Here is a 21,380-nt window from a genome sequence, read left to right on the forward strand (position 1 = left end):
GCTTTAACGATCGCGGATGGCCACCGATGCTGATGGCTGTTTTCGTGTTTTACCCCTCGGCCGATAAAAAGCCGCGCTCGAATAACGTTTCCGGAGAATCGGGGCGGACGGGACGGGCTGGAAATAAACGAGCCGGCTAGTAGGCCACTATACAATTGATATGTATTTCATGATATGTAAATTTCATTTTTTTCACATTAAAGCACAAACGATAGGTATTTGGTATACAGACTGAACACACGAAGCATTATTTGCCCATTTTTGACATGACATTTATACTAAACTTATTGCACTGCTAGCTTTGATCGTCAAGCGTCTCTTGAAGCGAGGCGGCAGAGGAACGCTCCGTTCGTTTACAGCGGGGGAAAACAATGAAGCTTTTATAACGGAGCTCCCGGCACAGTTAGAAATACGTTGCAGGACGATTCACATTGAAACATTGACAGGTACGAAACAGTGTTGTCACTCTACACAATTAGGACAGTGGTGTTCCTGCTTGCTGAAAAGTTTACATTACATTGATCCACAAAAAAAAGTTCACCGTAAAAAGTGTACAAAGCAAAGAAAATCATCTCCCTACATTCAATTAAATACAGTAATAATCATTACGAGTGCAAAAGTTGAAAAATAGTATTTCAGATTCACGTTATCTTGCCTTTGGGTAAAGACGCATATAAAGTGTTATTCATTTTGAAATGTCGCACCCATTCGCGAGGTACTAAGGGTGCCCCCCACGTACTACAGACACCACGCACCCCCTGAAGAAAACACAATGCAAATCTCGTGGCAACAATATTTTAGAATTTTCCAATAATTTTTTAAAATTAACTACAGATTCTTCTACTGCAAAAGGAACGCCACATGGACGTGCAAATACTTGGCTTGAGCGGGTATACGCATCTGAATTTCAAACTGAAGCATAAAAATAAATTTCGCCTTCCTGGATGTTTTAAATTTTATTCGTGCCCCAACGAGACAAAATTTGTACTCAGAATAATAAGACCGACTGCAGGATTTTTTTTAGGCCGAGACGTGGAACTGCGTGTGGCTCCTTTGGGACACGCGATAGGGGCTAAAGGATGGCCTTCCCTGTTCGGTCGGCGGGCCGCGAGGGCGCAAGGGACGCAAGGGGTGCGTGAGTCGTGAAGGCTACGGGGGCCTACAGGTACAAGATTGTCTATACTGAGCACTGTACTAGGCCTAAAGTCTATATCAAAGTATCCGACAGTTATTGGCGAGCATCGCAGCTCTGATCACCATTCCGCACGCCCAGAGAAAGCACATCGACAAAGGACTACCAAAGGCGAGGCGAGCTGCTCAAAAAGCCGCGGACCGATCCGAAGAAGCCATATTTTTGTGGGTGCTTTTAATAATAGCCGAAACAGCTTAATGTTTGTCAGATTCATCCGACAGCAGTGCGCCGTCAGAGGTGGGAAAAGTTTAGACGGACCGGTTCTTAAAGGCACCAATCGACAGTCGTGGTTTTGTTGCCCAAAGTTAGTTCATCAACAGGGTGAAGGAGGCCCAGAGCTCGTACCAAGTTTGGTCCCACTTAATTTCCTTCTTCACCCACTGCCTGTGACGGGAGAGGCGCCTACCGATCCACAGGGGCTTGGCGGGCTCGGTCCGGGCACACAAAAGCACAAACGGTCACCAGCTAAATCACACAGACACACTCCCTATCTCTATTAATTACCAAATCGCAGTGATCATCACATCTGAGAAAGTGAATTGTACAATAGTACAGCTAGTATCTTGCCCATGTAATATGATATGTTGACGTGATATGTACCTGTTACAAGAGCTACACATGGTAGCGCAAAGGAACGGCTTAGACCGTATCGTAGGCTGTTAATATCTACGGGGAAGAGGTAAGCTCACAAGACCAGAGCAAAGAGATCAAAGAGTGTGGCCACCTCACAACGTGTCAAACTTAAAGATTATTATAATTCTTTTTGGTTTTTACAAAAAATGATATGTTTAATCGAGTCTCTAGAGCAGTAGACCTACTACATTTGCCATTCCAATTCCAGTCATGATCGACCAATCAGAATGCAAGTCAGCTTGCTGGAAATCCCCCCTCCCCCTCCCTCAGATAAGTTATCCGACTTCAACCCAGTTCATCAAGAAAATGTCGGTGTAAAATAAGTCTTCCCAACTTGGCCCGTCAAATCACTAAAGGAAAATTGAACTGTGCTATGGTACAAATATAATACAGAATATAACCTTACAAAGGCGGTATTTGTATACTACACTTGGTTGCATGTTTACTTGCAAAATGATATGTTTCGACACACGTTGCTACGAAGGAAGAGACGGAGCATGCGCCGCGCAAGTCCAATACGTAATCTATAAGTAGCGACAGTGTTTCGTCTACACAAAAGCAGTGCGCCAAACATTTCGCAATATATCACAATACTTATATAAGAATGCGGGGCACGCATAGTTACTGTCCAGCCCACAACTGTCCCTTTCATCAGCAGTGGTACCAACCTGTTGGCCACTTCCTCACTCGCACACACACACACACACACACACACACACACATACACGCACAGATTCTACAAACAAATAAAGTTGCTCGGAAGTGAAGATGAGGAGGCTTCATTACGGGCACGTCGAGGTAGCGACGAGTTTGGTTGGCAACAGTGTCCAGATTCACATGCGCGAAAAGCGCGCGAAAAGACGCACTGCATAGTGCACGCACAAAAGTGTAACGCGCAAAAGTGTGGCGCACGGGCTAAAGCACACCGGTAGAGGAAGGATTCTCGTCCCCCGCGGGGCGTGTCACCAGTGTCACCAGTGTCACCAGTGTCACCAGTGTCACGTGAGTGTCACGTTGGGGACGGGAGTCTGGTCTCCTCGGACGATGTTTCACAGTTTGATCCCTTGCTTGTGCGAACAGGGTGGTTAGTAAAATAAACCTACGAGCGTAAACCTGCGGACGCAACATGCAGCCACGGTCTCGCAAGTACACTGCAAATCGTCTATGAAAACAAATTGTTGGTATGTTGAAAAATGATTGATCACTTGTTTGATTTTTTTGCAGTGTACTGCGCTATGTGAAAGGCGACCAAAAATCGCCCGGTGCCAATACTTGGTCTGTAGCACTGCTGACACAAAAATGCTGGGGGCCGGGCCGGGAGAACAAAACGCGCCCAGGCGACCCAGGTCACATTTCACTTGGTGTGCTCGTTCTCCCGGCAAGACTGCACAGGTTTGCCAGGCCGTCGGCCAGGCCACAGGACGCGGCTGGCGGGCCGGGGCCTGTAAACACAGTCGCCGGGAATCGACATCTATCTCAGTGTGGCTGCCTCCCAGTGCCAAATTATTGAAGAAGAAAAAATAATCCGAAAGCTCCTTGCCGCCAGCCGGGTCCGATCCCGCAACTTATGAGACAAGAAAACATGACAAGTATAAGAGTACAAAACATGCCACAGCCTTCTAAGACGACACCATTCGTTCCCCGGCGTGGCTACGCTTGCAGCAGGAGCATGGACGAGTGGCAGTATTTTAGCGAGAGGAACCTTTTGAAGCGCATACTACCCAGAGGAAGGCCCGGACAGGCCCGAAGCAGCGTTCCCTGAGCCGAACGCCGCAGCAGGACTGGCCGGTTACTGATGGCGTCCGGAGTGCTTGACGCGGCGCAGTGCTCCTTTTCAATTTCGAACAAAGGGTACTTGCCGTTCGCATGACATCAAATAATTTCTGCAGGAATATCTAAGAGCTAGGGGTTGGCCGCCGAGGGAATCAACGTAGTCATCCAATCAGTCAAAAGCTATTAAAGAAGAGCATCATCGGACTTTGGGGGACACTGCCACAACGCCCAGCCCCGCAGTCCCTTTAGCCGCAGCGAGGCACGAGTGAAGCCAGCTTTTCACTAAGATACACGTGTTGTCTGGAACACACAAGCGACATTGACGCTAGATAGATGACAGGCAGTAGAAGAGGGCCACCAACGCAGCACAAGACAAGAGGCCGTTGGTGGCAGACAACAACAACAGAGTGAGAGACACACATCAGAACCCTTTTTCATAAACTTTTTTTTTGCTTAACAAACCCTTAAATTTGTGACGTATAAAAAGAGCGTGCGAGTCCGCACGCCGAGCCGGGCAGGCGGTACGGCGCCGTCCAGCGGTTGGCCGCCGCGCTGCCCGGGGACTTGGCAAGCCCTGCTGGGCTTGGCCCTGCTGGGCTTGGACCTCCCCGCCCGGGAGGCAACATCAACAATAAACAACAACAACACGCCGCACTCGCCCTGCGAGTGGCCCTGCGAGACGGCCGTCGTAGACATGAAGCGCTGTCTCCGGGCGCCCGGCCGTGCTCAGGGTAAAGGGTTGGGGCCTTGCGGGCCTCGGGGCCTGGCGAGTGGAGCCCGGCCCCGCCCCGGCCCGCGCTGCCCTGGACTTGCAGTCCGTCGCGCAGCTCTTCAACAAGTGGCCCATCTTAGAGCTGCAGCTGCACCAGCGCCAGCAGCAGCGGGACCAGCGCCCAGCGCGGCTCCCCCCGCTGCGGCCCGCCGCCGCTCAGCGCCGAAGTCGAGTTGGCCGAGAGCGTCGGGGCGTCGTCGCAGGCCGTGCACGCTGCGGACAAAGGGCCTGGTTCGAGTCTCGCTGACAGCAATCAATTCCTTTTCAATGCCAGGCATAGCATAACGCGTATCGATCGTCTGCTGGTTTCTAACGACTAATGCCGCCCTAATGCCGCCCTCAGCAGACCGATTCAGAGAGTCGTTTTCGTCGCTCTGTCTCTCTCGCACCGATACGGGGTGCGCGTGAGTGCGAGAGAGAAAGCAGAGCGACGAAAACGACTCTCTGAATCAGTCCGCAGGGCCTCGGCGCGGCCTCGGCGGGGGCCTCAGTCTTATCCCCCGATAATCAGGCCGCGCTAATGGCCCGCAATCGATACTTATTGATTGCAGCTGCACCACGCGTGCGCCACGCGACACCGCCCTCTTACCCGAGGTGTTCCTTAGCCGCGGCAGGAAGTCGTTCCAGAAGGCGCAGGCCTTGGCGCGCGGCCCCCTGCCCACGCCGCTCGTCTCCGCGTTGAAGATGAAGTACTCCTGCTTGTCGCGCGAGTACGTCGGCCAGTACACGTCGTCCATCACGGGTTTGCTGCAACAGACGATTGTCACCGTCAACAACAACAACAACAACAACAACAACAACCACAAAGCGCGGTAAAGCGTTGTTAAGATGCTTACCCGGTGAGCGCGAACCGCGAGTAGGCCTGGGTGATGCGCAGGCTGAGGTCGCGCTCCCGGGCGTTGTACATGAGGCTCATGTTGAGCGGCAGCCCGAACACGTACTCGATCTCGGAGCCGTGGATGACGCCCATCCAGTCGGCCCACAGGTTGGTGCTGGTGCGCTGCAACACACACACACGCACACGTCGTCAGTGGAGTCTTTGCTGGGCGGCTGAGGCCCCGCAGCGCAGTAGCCAGGTGGCGGGGGTGATGAGGGGAGGGGGGCTCAATTTGGGGAAGGGTCGGGGAAGGGACGGGACAAGACTGCTTGAGCACGATTTGTATCGAGCGACAAGCCGAAGGCAGGAAGGCGCGCCGCGCTGCAATGGTGCAGGCCTCGCAGCTTCCAGGCCTCACGGCTCCTCCGTGGCAACCCTCACCATGCAGTGGGCCAGAGACGCGCTCTGAGCTCCTGAGTCGCTAAGCAAGACACGACGCGAACGTGTGACCCCACCAATGGATTCCTCGTCCGGAGAGCAATCCATTGGTGGGGTCACACGTTCGGTTCGAGACCCATTTACCGACTCTAAAGCTTGCGTCCGGGATTCTGACCGCCTCCACCGGTCCTCTGGCCCACTGTGCAAGTCCCTATTGTTGACGACGGGATGAGACGTTCGCGACCGAACACCCGCAGAGTAACACATCCGCCATCGGCTTGTGCCTCGCTCGCTCCCTCTCCGCGACCTCACCCTTCTTCCTTCTTTTTCGCCTCGTTTGGGACGCAGCGGAGCGCTGCCTTACGGCTGCCGGGGACGTGCGCCCCATCGGGGAGCAGCGCGTTTAGTCTCGCGCGGGGCGTTGACCGAGACACTGGCAGAGCCATGCCGGCCAACAGAACGAAGCGAAACGAAACAATCGAACAGAATCTTGATTGCGCTGGCCAGCCTGCAGACTGATTCCGAGAGTCGTTTGCATCGCTCTGTCTCTCTCGCACTCATGGGCCGTCCCGTACATGTGCGAGAGAGAAAGAGCAACGAAAACGACTCGCGGAATCAGTCTGCTGGTCCAGCCTGGTCGTGCCACTTGACCGCGGCGACGGTGCGTGCCCCGCGACGATGGCGGTCGCCGGGGCGGTCGCCGGGGGGAGCACGGGCGGGCAGGGCGGAGCACGAGGGGAGAAACCGCAGAAAATTTATAAACCAGGCAAAAAGTGGCGATGGAATTTTTCGGTTACTCTATGACTGAAACAAAGTCTAACGCGTTTAAAAGTTTGTGGAGGCAGCTTTCCCTCGATCTACTTGGTCCAGGTTGCGCCAGCGGAAACCTGGCATTTAAAAGTGGTCCCGAGCAGATGAACGCAAAGTCGGTGTCGGCGTGTAAGTGTACCCCCCCGACCCAGAGTACCCCCGGGTACACAACGCCTAGGGCCAAAGTACCCTGGGGTACATGACGACTAGGTTCAATGTACCCAGGGGTACAATTCGCCTAGGTGCCAGGCGAATTGTACCCCGGGTACAATGCGGCTAGGCGAAATGTACCCCGGGGTACATTTTGCCTAGGCTTATTGTATCCCCCGCCGGCCGGAGGAGGATGCACGTCGCCTAGGCGCAATGCATCCCCCCGGATACAAAGAGCCTAGGCGAGGAGTATCCCCTCGGCCGGCCGGAGGGAGATACAAAAAGCCTAGGCGCAATGCATCCTCCCCCCGGATACAAAAATCGAGAAAGAAAAGAAGAAAAAAGGGGGGCCCTTCTCCCACCTCCGCACACAGGTCGGAGGGCCGCCTGCAACTTCGGTGGATCGGGGGAACCGGTGCTTTACAGGCGGCGACCCCAGGGGTTCTCGTCTGTATATGGGCCGGGCTTGAAGGGCGGGTTTGACAGTCTCTCTCTGCCTTGAGAGCCTTTGCTTTTCGCGGGGTGGTCTGTACCAAATGTACACCCGCTGTCCGGCGCTCTCTACCAAACATACAGCTTGTTTAAGGGCCAGCTTCAAAGGACTTATCATCTCCTCCCGACGAATCAGGAGGACCCACCCGCGACCAATTACGGGTGGCTGGATTGACGGATCAAATACTCCGTCGCTCCAGTGCCGAGGCCAACCCGCCGAAGCGCAGTTGCTTTTTAGACACCCCAGCGGAGTGGCCAGGTGAATGTGACTCTGACCACTACGCTATCAAGCTTGTACGTCTGGCGTCGTGTTGGACGACGGGTTTGAGTTGCAGTGGAAGGAAGCCAGTCGAAAAATGTAATGAAATGATGGGAGTCGATCCCAGGACTCTACTGCCGGGCCGCACGACTTTTGCCGCTCGCCCACCACGGCCCATGACGAATGGAGCGGCGTGAGGCGGGCTCTTGACGCGACAGGAATGGACCGACCCGGTCAAAATTTCACAAGAAGTTTGGGGAGTCGAACCGCCGACCTCAGCACGGAGAAGCGACGCCTCTACTCCCTAGACCACCACAGCACATGCAGTTTGTTGGCTGCAGTCACGGTTTTCAACCACACTGGGCGAGGCAGTAAAATTAAATGTTAATGTCCCTACAGGAATCGAACCCCCGACGTGTGGGACTGTTCTACGCACTACGCGGCTCCGCTCTGATGGCCTCAAACCGTTCCACAAAAGAAAGGAAATCGAAAAAAAAAATTGAGATGCCGGTATTCGAACACCGCACTGTGCAAATGCGATCGAACGTCTGTAACATTTGCGGTGTTCGAATACCGGCATCTCAAAATTTTTTTTCGATTTCCTTTCTTTTGTGGAACGGGTTTGAGGCCATCAGAGCGGAGCCGTGTAGAACAGTCCCACACGTCGGGGGTTCGATTCCTATAGGAACTTTAACATTTATTTTTACTGCCTCGCCCAGTGTGGTTGACAACCGTGACTTCAGCCAACAAACTGCATGTGCTGTGGTGGTCTAGGGAGTAGAGGCGTCGCTTCTCCGTGCTGAGGTCGGCGGTTCGACTCCCCAAACTTCTTGTGAAATTTTGACCGGGTCGGTCCATTCCTGTCGCGTCAAGAGCCCGCCTCACGCCGCTCCATTCGTCATGGGCCGTGGTGGGCGAGCGGCAAAAGTCGTGCGGCCCGGCAGTAGAGTCCTGGGATCGACTCCCATCATTTCATTACATTTTTCGACTGGCTTCCTTCCACTGCAACTCAAACCCGTCGTCCAACACGACGCCAGACGTACAAGCTTGATAGCGTAGTGGTCAGAGTCACATTCACCTGGCCACTCCGCTGGGGTGTCTAAAAAGCAACTGCGCTTCGGCGGGTTGGCCTCGGCACTGGAGCGACGGAGTATTTGATCCGTCAATCCAGCCACCCGTAATTGGTCGCGGGTGGGTCCTCCTGATTCGTCGGGAGGAGATGATAAGTCCTTTGAAGCTGGCCCTTAAACAAGCTGTATGTTTGGTAGAGAGCGCCGGACAGCGGGTGTACATTGGTACAGACCACCCCGCGAAAAGCAAAGGCTCTCAAGGCAGAGAGAGACTGTCAAACCCGCCCTTCAAGCCCGGCCCATATACAGACGAGAACCCCTGGGGTCGCCGCCTGTAAAGCACCGGTTCCCCCGATCCACCGAAGTTGCAGGCGGCCCTCCGACCTGTGTGCGGAGGTGGGAGAAGGGCCCCCTTTTTTCTTCTTTTTTTTTTCGATTTTTGTATCCGGGGGAGGATGCATTGCGCCTAGGCTTTTTGTATCCCCCTCCGGCCGGCCGAGGGGATACTCCTCGCCTAGGCTCTTTGTATCCGGGGGGGGGGGGGGATGCATTGCGCCCAGGCGACGTGCATCCTCCTCCGGCCGGCGGGGGATACAATAAGCCTAGGCAAAATGTACCCCGGGGTACATTTCGCCTAGCCGCATTGTACCCGGGGTACAATTCGCCTGGCACCTAGGCGCATTGTACCCCTGGGTACATTGAACCTAGTCGTCATGTACCCCAGGGTTCTATGGCCCTAGGCGTTGTGCACCCGGGGGTACTCTGCGCCGACGGGTACAGTTCGCCTCCTACATCGGCTCTCTGAACGGAGCGCCAGTTTCGTGGAATCGCGGTGCCCTGTGACGCCCAGGCGCTATGCGACCAGCACCGCGCTGCTGACCGCGTCCGCTGGCTCGTCCGCTTGTTGCGAAGAGGCGCTTGGCAGCTCTGTCTTTCTCCCACCGCCGCCGAGTAGTGCGGGAGTGCGACAGAGACAGAGCGACTCTACGGAGTGAGCCCAGCCCGCAGCCGGCCCGGGGCCCCGGGGCGCCGCGAACGCCGCGATGGCTGTCATGAGAGGCGTTGTTTTCAACCCGCGGCCCCGTGCCGAGTCTGCCGAGTCTGCCGAGACGGAAGGGCTCCGGGCGCTGCGGTCGCACTCGCACGTGGCCGAGCAGCGGGGCCAGCGGGGCCAGCACGGCAGCAGCCCCAATGAAAGGGCTGGCCGAGGGCCGCGTCGCCACCGGCTGACTCCGAACAGTATTTTCCGTCTCTCTCGCACCTCCTGGACTGCCCAACGAGTGCGAGAGGGACGGAGCGACTCGGGAGCAGCCTGCGGCAGGACGAAGGGACCGACTCGCAAGGGTCGCGGGGCGGGGCAAGGCGCGGGGTCCCAGTTCCGGCCACAGCAGCTCATGGCTGCGCCGCGCGGCGACCCCAAGTCACTTTGCCCGTTGCGTTTCCGACAATATTGCCGCTAACGAGGAGGCCAGGGTGCGGTGGGGTGGGGTGTCCTCGGCGGGGCGCGGAGGGCGGGGTGGGGCGGGGTGGGGCGCCCTCGGCACCGTCGTTACAACCAAGGACGAGTGGGGGGCTACCCCAAATGGCCCTACCGCCCGGTCGGCTGGTCGGACCCCGGGTCGGACAGCAACCACTGCCCACCTTTGACCTTTGACCCGCTGCCATCAGATACGAGACCGCCGTCTTCTCGCTGACCCCAGTTCCCCCCCGCCGCCCCCCGCCACCCCCCGTGGGGCCCCATCGGCCCTCTGGCCGGGCCCGGCGCACTCCAAGGCTCGTCCCGGCGCACCCTTCGGCGGATGTTACTCTCTGGCCGATGGCCTCCCCCCCGCCCCGGCCACCCCGGCCCGCCAGCAGGCCGGTGGATTATTTCCAAGGGCGCAAAGCGATGCAACGCTTGGCAATGCTCGGCAATGCTTTGCAATGCGCCGCGCGATCCCAATCTCCGAACCGATCCAATCCGGGGAAACAACGGCGGTGTCGTCGTGGCGCCGCTGCCGTGACGGCCAAGGCGGCCACGGCGGAGGCCACTGTAATTTACGAGCCCAGCCCGCCCCGCCCCGCCCCGCCCCGGCCAAGGAAGGGCAGGCTAGCAGGGCAGGCCCGGGGCCCGGTGTGCGCTTTGTAAATTGAAAACAGCTCCGAAGCTACGCTACGCTACTCTACGCTACGCTGCTCCCCGACGGCCCCACCCCGTCAAGGCCACTGGGACCAGGGGGTGGGGGGGAGTCGTCGTGGCGCCGAGAGGACAGGGCAGGGACGCCCCCACCCCACCCCCACGCCACGCCCTGCCACCCCGCACTGGCCGCACGCTACGGCAGCGACGGCGTGACCGGAACGAAGCAAACTTTACATTTTGACGTACGCGATGAGTTTCCAACTTTCTTCTTACTTCTCTTCCTACTTTTTATTTATCCTTCTGTTGTTTTTTCTCGCTTTTTCCCCGTAACTATTGTTTATTGTTTCTTTTGAATGATTGATTTATCCGGCACGTGTTCACCTCGACCCGCCTCGACCAGTTTCGTACTTTCCGTATTTGCTCAATAGATTTAAACACTCCCCGCCCCTGGCCCGCGAGGAAAAAAGACAAAACACTGCTAATCAATAATACTGACCTGCGTAAAGTAGTAGTAGTACACACTCATGCCGTGATCCGCGAACATGTTGGCGAACTTGTTGGTGGGGCAGATGAAGAAGTAGTCGCCCACCACCTCGCCGATCATCTTCTGGTTCAGGTAGCCGTCGGACATGTTCTCCCAGTCCGTGTACTGCAACACGAGACAGAACAGTGTCACAAGCAGTCTCGGCGCGCCAGTCTGCTTCTTTAAGTTTGAAAGCAGCGCAGTAGGGGCCGCAGTGGGCCAAAAGACGGTAGAGCCGGCCAAAACTCTAGACGCGTTTTGAGCTCCAGAGCCGCTAAACAGGACTCGAACCGAACGTGTGACCCCACCAACGGATTTCTCGTCCGGAGAGCAATCCATTGGTGGGGTCACACGTTCGTTTCGAGTCCCATTTAGCGACTCTGGAGCTCAAAACGCGTCCTGAATTTTGGCCGCCTGCACCGGTCTTCTGGCCCACTGTGGGTCGTCTCGGCTGGCTGGGTAAAACAACACACTCGGCGCGGAAAACTCGGGGGCCATGCTGACGCAGGGCTGCCGCGCGGCGCTACGCCATGGCTACGCCGCTACGCGCTCGGGGGAAAAGTAGCCGCATCCCAAATGTGTTTCCATGCTCGCGCGCAGCCTCCTCACCGCACCGCCGCCACACTGCCGCCGCGCTGGCAAAGTTTGGCGACGCAGAGATTTGCCAGTGCCGCTCCGGCCTGACCAAGCTTTGCGCGGCTCCAGCCCGACTCCAGCCCGGCTCTATAGCCAGGCTGATTCAGAGGAGGATGCGCTGTCTGTCTGTCTGTCTGTCTGTCTGTCTGTCTGTCTCACTCTCGCGGGGGAGGAGAAGGGGGGGGGGCTCGGAATCAGCCTGCTGCTTCCTCAATCTTACAACACAAAAGCCATTTGAAAAAACAAATCAATTTTAAAATTGCTAGGAAGGCACTTGGGACTTGCATTGAGCCTTCGTCCGCAGTAAAGTCATTTTTTTGTTGCCACTGGTGTAACAAAGGGATTAAAACGATTTTGCGCCCCTGGAGCGGCGTGAATCGTCAATGCCCTTTGGAAGGGCATTAAAATTTTGCTCAAAAGCCCTAAACCATTCTCGCCCTTCCCAAGGGCATCAACGATTTACGCCTTTAAAAGCGTAGAAGAGTGTTTATGACCTAAAGGGTGCAATTTTTATGCCATTGTTTTACCAGAGTGCTGGAATTTTTGTCCGTTGGCTAGAGGGTGGGGACACGCCCTGCTTCGTCTTGCTATGCCGCGGCGGCAGCGGGCTTCTCTGTGATGCCTTTGAACCAAAGGCGCCCGCGGCCACCGAGGGGAACCACGGGTTTGGGGTGAGGGGGGATGAGGAGATGGAGCTCCTCGAGACTGGGGCTGGGGTCGGGCCGGGAAGAGGGATGGGTTGAGGGGATGGGCGACAGGCTGATTCCGAGAGTCGTTTTCGTCGCTCTGCCTCTCTCACATCTATACGGGACGCCCCATGAGTGCGAGAGAGACAGCGCGGCGAAAAAGTCTCTCAGAATCAGGCTGCAGGATAAAAGAGAAGGGTCACAGTCTCCGACTTCCGATTTGCGGCGCGGAAGTGGTGGCTGCAAACGCACCGACACGGAGGGGCAAGGAGTGTCAGTCGACGCACAGTGGGCCAGAAGACCGGCGGAGGCGCCTGAAGCTCTTGACGCGTTTTGAGGTCCAGAGTCGCTAAATGGGACTCGAACCGAACGCGTGACCCCACCACTCGATTGCTCTCCGAGCGAGGAATCCCTTAGTGGGGTCACACGTTCGGTTCGAGTCCAGTTTAGCGACTCTGGAGCTCAAAACGCGTCTAGAGTTTTGGGCGCCTCCACCGGTCTTCAAGCCCACTGTGCGACGGGGAAGTGGTGGTCGATGGGATAGCAGTTGACGGGGTGGCGGTCGACGGGATGGTGCGGAGCGGTGCGAAGCCAGCCCGGAAGCCAGCAGCCCCGCGCTTGGCGCGCTTGGCCCCGCCCCGCGTGATGAGCACGTCGCTCCAAAGTTGGGCGAGCCGAGCCGAGCAGTCTGGCCGAGTCTGGCGGACTCCTCTCGAAATCGGGCGGCAGTGGCGGAAGGAGTTTCGCAGGAAAGGGAGCTGCGGCCGGCTGGGAGGGGGAGTGGCGTGGCGGCGTGGCGCGTCCGGGGAGTTATGGTTCCGGATAAAATGGTGGAGCAAGCGGTCCCGCCACGTTGTTACCTCCTCCCACAAGTGCCTCGGCGCCTCACGGCCGCACGGCCTCACGGCGCAGCGGCGCAGACAAGCCCGGCCGGAATCACGGCCCTGCGAGATAATAACTTACGGCGCCCCGCCCCGCCCCGCCCCGCCCCGCCCCGCCCCGCCCCGCATCGCCCCGCCCCGCCCCGCCCCGCCCCGCTCACCTGCTCGCCCAGCCCTTCCAATGAGAGACGGCGACATCTCCAGGGAGGGAAACACTTCGTCATTTTGTTGACTTCTTTTTCGTCTTGTGTTAAATAGAAAGATTTTTTTTAATAATTGACGGAGTTCTGGGAGTTTTAGAGCTAGTTTTGGAGCAGACTTCCCCGGCTGGGATGGCCTTTTGGTGACTTCCCTGGGAAGAAGGTGGCTAAGTAGTTTTCTTAAAAATAAAAAAGAACGAAAAAGAACGCGGCGTTGCGAGCTCGAGTGCTGCACCGTAACGAACGCCCGGTAAGGAACTTAGCACTCTCTCCGCCACACCTGTCCGTGAGTTGTCATTTCACGACTAGTGAGCTTAATCGAGCCGAATGTGCTGCGCAAATCAATCTGCGCTGACTTGAATTAATTGCGTTGCCTCCACACGCCTGGCGTGCCTCGCGCGCCTCGCGCGCCTTGCAGTCGAGTGCGTCCTCAGGGAGGGAGGTCGGGCACGGCGGGGCACGGCGGGGCACGGCGGGGCAGGGCACGCCACTGGTAGTGCGGCGAGGCCGGCGAGGCGGCGAGGCTCGGCGTGATATTGATCGAAGGTAACCTCACGGGACTGGCGAGGTGCGGCGAGGCGAGGCGCTTCTTGGTGTCTCCACGCCTCGCCGCGCCGCACGTCTGGAGAGGCTGGAGGGAGTCAGCCTGGAGAGGCTGGAGAATCTGGGAGGCGGGCGACAGAGTCGGGAGAGTCTGGCCGGAGAGGCGGTCGCAAGCACTCGGTATAATCTCCCGGCTTTAGACACCTCGCATTCCGATAGTAGCATGTGGTGCTTTGAATGACGGCGCGGGCGGGGCGGGGCGGGGCGGGGCGGGGCGGGGCGGGGCGGGGCGGGGCGCTCGATGCGCCAAGTGCCGCGAGGTGACACGAACATCCCTCACGAGACTGTGAAAGGAGTTCCCCCATCGCTCCACTCGGCGGGGCTGAAAGATTAGGGGGGACTCGACACGAATCGGAGGTGTTGGTGTGGCGATAGAATGGAAAGGATAAAATCGGACGGGCTTGGAGCTTTCGGACAGCCTCGGCTATCGAACGCGGACTTGGCAGTGTACCTGGAATATGATGGCCTCCCTCTCCAGCCGGTTCATGTTCTTGAAGATGGTGTTGACGATCTCGATGAACTTGTCGCGGGCCAAGAAGCTGGACGTGTCCTTGTCGAAGGACTCCATGAAGTCGTACAGTATGAAGTAGGTGCCTGGAACGAAAAGGAGAAAGATGAAAGGGGAGAAAGAGACTATCAGCGCAGCGCCAATTGCTTCCGCCTCGCTGGGAAAAATGAAAAAATGCAGCGGCGTCGGCGGCGCCTGGGGCTCTGGGGGCGGAGAAATGTCCTGACGCTGGCAGCGACGGCGACGGCCGCCGCAATTGTGTTATTGCAAAGAATATTAAATCGTCCACGGCAAGGGCCCCGGCACAGCGCCCCGGCACAGCGCCCGGCACCCGGCGCAACCAGATGATGGTCGTGTTCTTTTCGTCCTGCCGAGTCGAGCTAGGCCGGACTAGGCCGGGCTCAGCCCTCGCAAAGTGGCGGTCGGAAGTCGGCCGTAAAAAAAGTAACATGCTCGGCGGCGGCCTGGCAGGGCTGGCAGGGCTGGCAGGGCTGGCGGTGACCTGCACGGCACCAACGTGCGCCGCACCGCACTGCATGTGGTCGAAGCCGAGGCCGCTCGGCCGCTCGGCCGGGGCCCGGGGGCTGCTGGGTGGAGCCTGCCAGAGCCGGGGCAAGCAGGGGGCCGCCCGTTGGGTTGCCTACCCTGCGCGGCGCACCGCGTTGCACGCCGAGACAGGCGGCACTCCCGGAGCCGCTTGGATCGCGTTGAGAGAAGCGAATGCGAACGGGAGGGGAGGTACAGTACGCGGCGGTGCGCAGTGCGTAGTGCCGACGACAGGCCTCGAAGGATCAAATGGATCGCAGTTTTTGGCGCGCATGGCGTCTGATTCCGAACAGCGTCTCGCTTCCCCCGCGGCACGCCGACGACGCGCCGCGAGTGCGAGGGAGACAGAGTGACGGCGGCTCACCTTCGTCCTGGTTGGAACCGATCATGATCTCGGTGTCCTGGTCGAACTCGGCCTCGCGCAGCAGGTCCAGCGGGTGCTTGGGCAGGAAGACGCCGTCGATGGTGGGCGCCGAGGGGAATCCGAGGATGCCCCAGTACGAGTTCCACTGCATGGTGGACAGGGTCTTGGCCTCCACCTGCCGCATGCACGACATCACCTGGAAGAAAGAGGTGGAACATTGTTAGGGCGGGCTGGCGGACGCACCCCCCGGACTATTGAAAGTGGACCACATTGGCCAGGCCGTTCACGCCCGGGCCTTAAGGCGGACGTGCGTCCCCAGCACCCCCTCCCCTTTTCCTCCCCAGTGGTGCGTGTCCCTGGAGGCGCCCTCTGGTGAGAGGGGCGGGAACTAATTATGGGCGTCTCCTTCTGCAGCCGAGGTCTTGGAGGCCCTCTTGGAGGCCCTCTGCGCCCCGGCCCGCAGAGCGTGACGACCCACCTTGAGCGGGGCGTCCGGCAGCTTGGTGGCGTTGCAGCCCACGTCGTCGATGAGCTTGCGCGCCACCTCGGCCGCCTTCTCGCCCGTCATGAAGGACCAGGGCGCGTTCAGCGTGCCCGACTGCAGGATGCCGCGCCGCGCCAGCCCCCGCGTCACCGGCGACAGCAGGTGCAGGCTCACCTGCAAGGAGAGAGGAAACAGTTCAGCACAATTCGACCTTTGGCTAATCCGAGGGGGAAACGACTTCGGTTATCCGATGTACAGCAAATTGGTTATCCGCTATCCGGATAACCAGAAATTTCGGAGTAATCCGGGGAAATTCTGAGGTAATCCGAGGTAATCCGGGGAAATTCTGAGGTAATCCGGGGTAATCCAATGGTAATCCTGGAAATTTTTCGATGTTATCCGGAGGTAATCCGCGGGTTATCCGGGGTTATCCCTATCCGATGTACACAAAATTTCTCAGTCGTTTCCCCCTCGGGCTAATCACTTTTGTTGTTTTTTAATTGTTTACCGCGTAGAAATACTTATTTAAAGCGTTTATTTTATTGCTCTTCGTTTGTTTTATCATGCATTTGCAGTGTAGTGGGATATCGCGGCCCTGCCCTACCTTGCCTACCTCAGGCACCCAGCTGCGACTCCAAAATATTTCTTTCCGCGCGGGACGGCCAAACATACTGCAAACCCGACCGATCTTCCACGGCCCGTTTTTTTTCCTCGTTTTTCCGCCGTTCCGGCCTTTTCGTGTCTCTATTCCTCCCTCCTGCTTTCGTGCCGGAACGGGCGAGGGAACCGGAGGGAACAGCCCCCTTGGCGTAAGCACCTCCCAGCGGCGGGGGGGCCGGGCCAGGGCCGGGGCCGGGCGCCGCGCGCCGCGCATTTACAAAAGCGATGAGACGCCTTGCAGGAACACGCGTAAAGGGAGTCCCCCGTGCCCAGCGCCGGCAGCGCAGCGCCCTTCTCCCTCTCCCTCCCTCCCTCCCTCCCTCCCCCGCCCCTGACCTAGTCACCCTTGACTAATACACGCGGCCCTCGGCGCGAAAAGGCACGGGGGATGCGCGTGCCCTTCCAGCCCCGCCAGCCCCACCAGCGCCGGCAGCCCTTCCTCGACAAGTCCACGGAGAAATCACGCGTCAGGGCCACGCGGGTGGGGGAGGGGAGGGGGAAGGGCACGTCGCGCCGCCGTGCCGTGCCGCGCCGCGTCGAGGAGGGTGCCGCCGTGTTCGCCGTGTAGGCCAACAAACTCGACATCCCCTGAGTGCCATCGCGTGGTGCTGGCGGTGCCTGTTCTCACACCCTCTCGCCTGTCATCTCTGCCCTGTCGTCCCACTGCCGCCTTGCCTTTCCGCCTTTTCCCTTCCTTTAGGCCTGTGGTACCCCAAAAAAAAGTCTTGCTGTTATTTAAATTTATTTACTATTAGCAAAATTCTCAGGCACTAAAAAGAGATATCAAGTGAGCCAATTTGTGTTTTTCTTCGTTCGGATTATCTGTACCCATCGGTCCCATTATGCCCTACGGCCGGGCGCCGGCGGCCAAAACTCGAGACGCGTTTTGCGCTGTAGAGTCGCCAAAGAGGACTGAAACCGAACGTGTGACCCCACCAATAGATTCCTCGTTCGGAGAGCAGTTCATTGGTGGGGTCACACGTCCGGTTCGAATCCTATTTAGCGACTCTGGAGGTCAAAACGCGTCTAGGATTTCGGCCGCCTCCTCCGGTCTTCTGGCACACCGTGCGCCACTAGACTGGCGCGAGGCCGCGACTCACCGATCCTGCGCCGGCGCTCTCGCCGAACAGCGTGATGAGGTCGGGGTCTCCGCCGAAGGCCGCGATGTTCTCCTTGATCCAGCGGATGGCGAGCGCCTGGTCCCACAGCCCCATGTTGCCCGCCGCGTCCTCGGCGTCGGGCCGCGCGCCCGGCGGCAGGAACAGGAAGCCGAAGGCGCCCACGCGGTACTGCATGGAGGCCACGATGACGTCGCTGGTGGCCGCCACCATGTCCGCGTTGTACACGTCCAGCGTGGAGGTGCCGCTCATGTAGCCGCCGCCGTAGATCCACACCAGCACCGGCACCGGCCGCCGCTCGCCCGCTGCAACACAAGCACACTCATCGTCAGATCCCAAGATCCTGGGTTCGAATCCTCGTACGACGGATGTTTTTACAGTTGTCTGCGATGTGGTTTCAGACTAAGGATGCTTGTTAAACCACTCGAGAAGTTGTTGGAAACAGGGAAAACACGTGCGGCCGGTGGTGTTGTTGGACCCACCCACTGCTATGCCCCCCCCCCCCCGCGACCAGCGCGCCCCACCTGGCCGGGTTACCTGATGCTGCACAATCCGTATTGATGGCTTCAATTGGATTGAGCCCGTGTCCGAGACACGGCCGGCGAGGGGCCGCAGCCCAGCCAGCCCAGCCAGCCCAGCGCCAGCTCGCCCAACGGCGCCGCCCGGCCCACCAGCCTGCACCAGCCCAGGCCCAGGGCAGGGCGGCCAACCCTGCCAAGCCAACGTCTCCGTTTCGTCTCTGGGGCTCCGAGTTTCCACGAGCAAAACGCTCGAGAGCGAGGGTTTGCGAACGGCGCGGTGCGAACCTTCGCCTTCGGGGGAACGCACCACCGGCCAGCTCCGCCAGCCCCCGCACAGTGTGCCGCACACCCTCCGGTAAGCATGGGTCTTTACACTATTCACAGGTCAGCATCCGTCCAGATTACCGCGTCAGCCCCCTGCCCCCTCAACACTAGACAAAACGACACATGGTACCCACGACGGGGCCATACACACAACTCCCTTTAAAATTGGGTTTACGGTTTGAGTCCCGTTTAGCGACTCTGAAGATCAAAACCCGTCCAGGATTCCACCGGCATTCTGGCCCACTGTGGCCGAGTGCAAAGTTGGCGGCGTGGCGGCGCGCGGCCGGCTATCGGTATTCAAGGGAAGCGGCGAGAGGCACTCACGCTCCGGCCCCCCCTCCCCTCCCCTCAACCACCATCGCCGCATTTATCGAAACCCGAGCTGGCTGCTGAAACGTTTTCAGTATCCCCTTTCCCCTTCAAACGGGCGGCCGGCGGGCTTGTCGGGGAGTCTCGCGAAAAAAGCCGTCCCCGGTCCCAGCAGCGCCAGCAGCTTAAAACCGTGCTGCAATGTACCGCCTGGCTGCGCGCAGAATGATTCCGTCTCTCTCGTACACGCGTAAGGACGCCGCCCGCGCCGCATGAGTGCGAGAGAGACGGGGTGACGCAGTGACTCGGTGCCAATCCGCCACGCTCGACCTCCCCTCGCCTCGCCTGCCTCGCCTCTCGGCCGGCGGGGCTCTCGCGTCAAGGGGCTCGTCGGCATGGCGCCAGCACGGCGCCAGCAGGCTGGACGGGAGGTCCCGGTCGGCCCCGTCGCTCTGTCTCTCTCACAGCCACGCGGGACGCCCCATGAGAGCGAGAGAGACCTCGGCCTGCAGCGCGACAGCGTCATGCGGGGTATTTTCAGCGCCTTCCGCTTCACGGCGCCACTCCACTCGACTCCACTAGGTCGACTAGGGGTAGTTGATCGCGGGACGGGGCGCCGCGGCGCGCCGGGGCGTGGAGGTGGTGGAAGGCAGGCACGGTCAGCGCGCGTCAAAGTGGGTGTACACAGTGCATCGAGATGGCGGAATCGGTAGTGATTGTGATCCTCAAATCGCTGAAATTGACTGGGAATAAAATGGATCCGCAGTTTCTTTTTAGCACGGAAACGGCACTGGTGTCCTCAGAGACAGTTCAGGGGTTCCACATTTGATAGAGTGAATTTCTAACAATGACCAAATTTGTGTAAATTTCTAAAATTGACCAGATTTGAATTTGCCTCCATCAAATCTGGAACCCTTCGACTTTCTGACAACGCCTGTGACATTTCTGTGGCCACCAAAAGCAGATCCATTTCTTTGCGTTTTTCGAGGAGAATCATTACGGATTCTTCCATTTCTCTTTACGGTGCATGTGTGAGTGTGTGGTGGAGGGCCAGAGCCGGGGCCCAGACGACCGCCGCCGCCGGGGCCGGGACGGGGGGGGATGGTCTAATTGTCGCTCCACGTGTCGTGGCGTGGCGTGCGGCACGGCACACTGGCACGGCACTGGCACGGCACACTGGCACGGAGACGAGGACGACGGCGAGGACGACGGCGAGGACGACGGCGAGGACGGACGGCACCCCTGGCTGACAGAGCGATCAATATGGCTTTCCACTGCACGCCTTGCCTCGCCTCGCTTCGCCTCGCTTGCTGGCTGTGATGCGGACTCCATACATGATCCAACACGCCCCTCGACGGTCAGACAGTCGCCGCCTTGGTCGTCATCCGGCGCCGATGGCCGTCGCGCCGCGTCGCGCCCTGTCTCTCTCGCACTCACGGGGCGTCGCGAAGGGGTGCGAGAGAGACAGGGCGACGGAAGGCTGTGCGCGACGAGACGAGATGGGGCGACGTTTTGCATCGGCTATTCCGATCCTACCTGCCTGCCTGCCTGTCTGTCCCACGCCCCTCCTAATGCACTGTGAAATATTTAAGTCCGCCGAATGCCCACTGAGTGTCCACATGGAGCCCCGCCTGCGGCGCGCCCCGCCTGCGCCGCCCACTCGTTTGACTGATCCGCCCACACCATCGTCGGACCACACGACACACGCGGAACGACCACCGCCGGCTAGGCGATAAATAAACTCCCGCCAAAAGGGCGGGCTGGGCTCACCAAGCAAGCTGTGTTTCTTTTTCGCTTTTTTTTTCAAGATTCCTACCGTGGTTCCATCACGGCACTTCCGGGGCTGGGCTTGGCGAGGAAGCTTGACCGGGAAGCTCGGCGGGAAAGCTTTGGCGGGAAGCTTGACCGGGAAGCTTGGCGGGAAGCTTGGCGGGAAGCTTGGCGGGAAGCTTGGCGGGAAGCTTGGCGGGAAGCTCGGCGGGAAGCTTGGCGGGGAAGCTCGGCGGGAAGCTTGGCGGGAAGCTCGGCCGGCTCGGCTTGGCCGGCGGGCTTCGCATGCCGCGCCAACTCGGTTTGTGTGTGTGCCGCTGCCGCCCCTGCTGCCGTTTTCAAAAGGGTGAAATTAATTCATCCAGTATTCATCCGCTGTTTACTATACAGTTAGGGCACGTTGAGGCATACGAGGGGGTGGGGGTGGGGGGACTTTGCTTTTCCGCCTCTTTCTTTTGCCTCATCCCTTCCCAACCTTGGCTGAGGTGTGGGCGCCCGGGGGGGGGGGGGGAGCGGGGAGGGAGATATTAGACCGGCGCGGTACTTTAGTATATCTTTTCCGTAAATCCCGTGCGCACCGGGGAAAAAAGTTTGAGGCTAGTGCAGGGCGCAGGGCAGCACACTGATTCCGAGAGTCGTTTTCGTCGCTGTCTCGCTCGCACTCATGGGGCGTCCCGCATAGGTGCGCGACAGAGACAGTGCGACGAAAACGACTTTCGGAA

General features: G+C 58.6%; 1 protein-coding gene across 1 annotated transcript in view; it reads right to left on the reverse strand.

The window, feature by feature from the left end:
- Window positions 1-137: 137 nt before the first annotated feature.
- Window positions 138-21,380, reverse strand: part of LOC117649513 (acetylcholinesterase) — a gene marked incomplete at its 5' end in the record, with an annotated part of 31,007 nt that continues 9,764 nt past the window's right edge. Inside the window, 8 exons of the mRNA XM_034392383.1 lie at window positions 138-4,583; window positions 4,960-5,117; window positions 5,207-5,370; window positions 11,022-11,174; window positions 14,506-14,648; window positions 15,473-15,668; window positions 15,951-16,130; window positions 17,717-18,039. Of these exons, the coding sequence (XP_034248274.1) occupies window positions 4,447-4,583; window positions 4,960-5,117; window positions 5,207-5,370; window positions 11,022-11,174; window positions 14,506-14,648; window positions 15,473-15,668; window positions 15,951-16,130; window positions 17,717-18,039 (1,454 nt within the window). The remainder of the gene's footprint in view (window positions 4,584-4,959; window positions 5,118-5,206; window positions 5,371-11,021; window positions 11,175-14,505; window positions 14,649-15,472; window positions 15,669-15,950; window positions 16,131-17,716; window positions 18,040-21,380) is intronic.

This window comes from Thrips palmi, unplaced genomic scaffold (assembly GCF_012932325.1).
Source record: "Thrips palmi isolate BJ-2018 unplaced genomic scaffold, TpBJ-2018v1 HiC_scaffold_4, whole genome shotgun sequence".
Classification (NCBI taxonomy): Eukaryota; Metazoa; Arthropoda; class Insecta; order Thysanoptera; family Thripidae; genus Thrips; species Thrips palmi.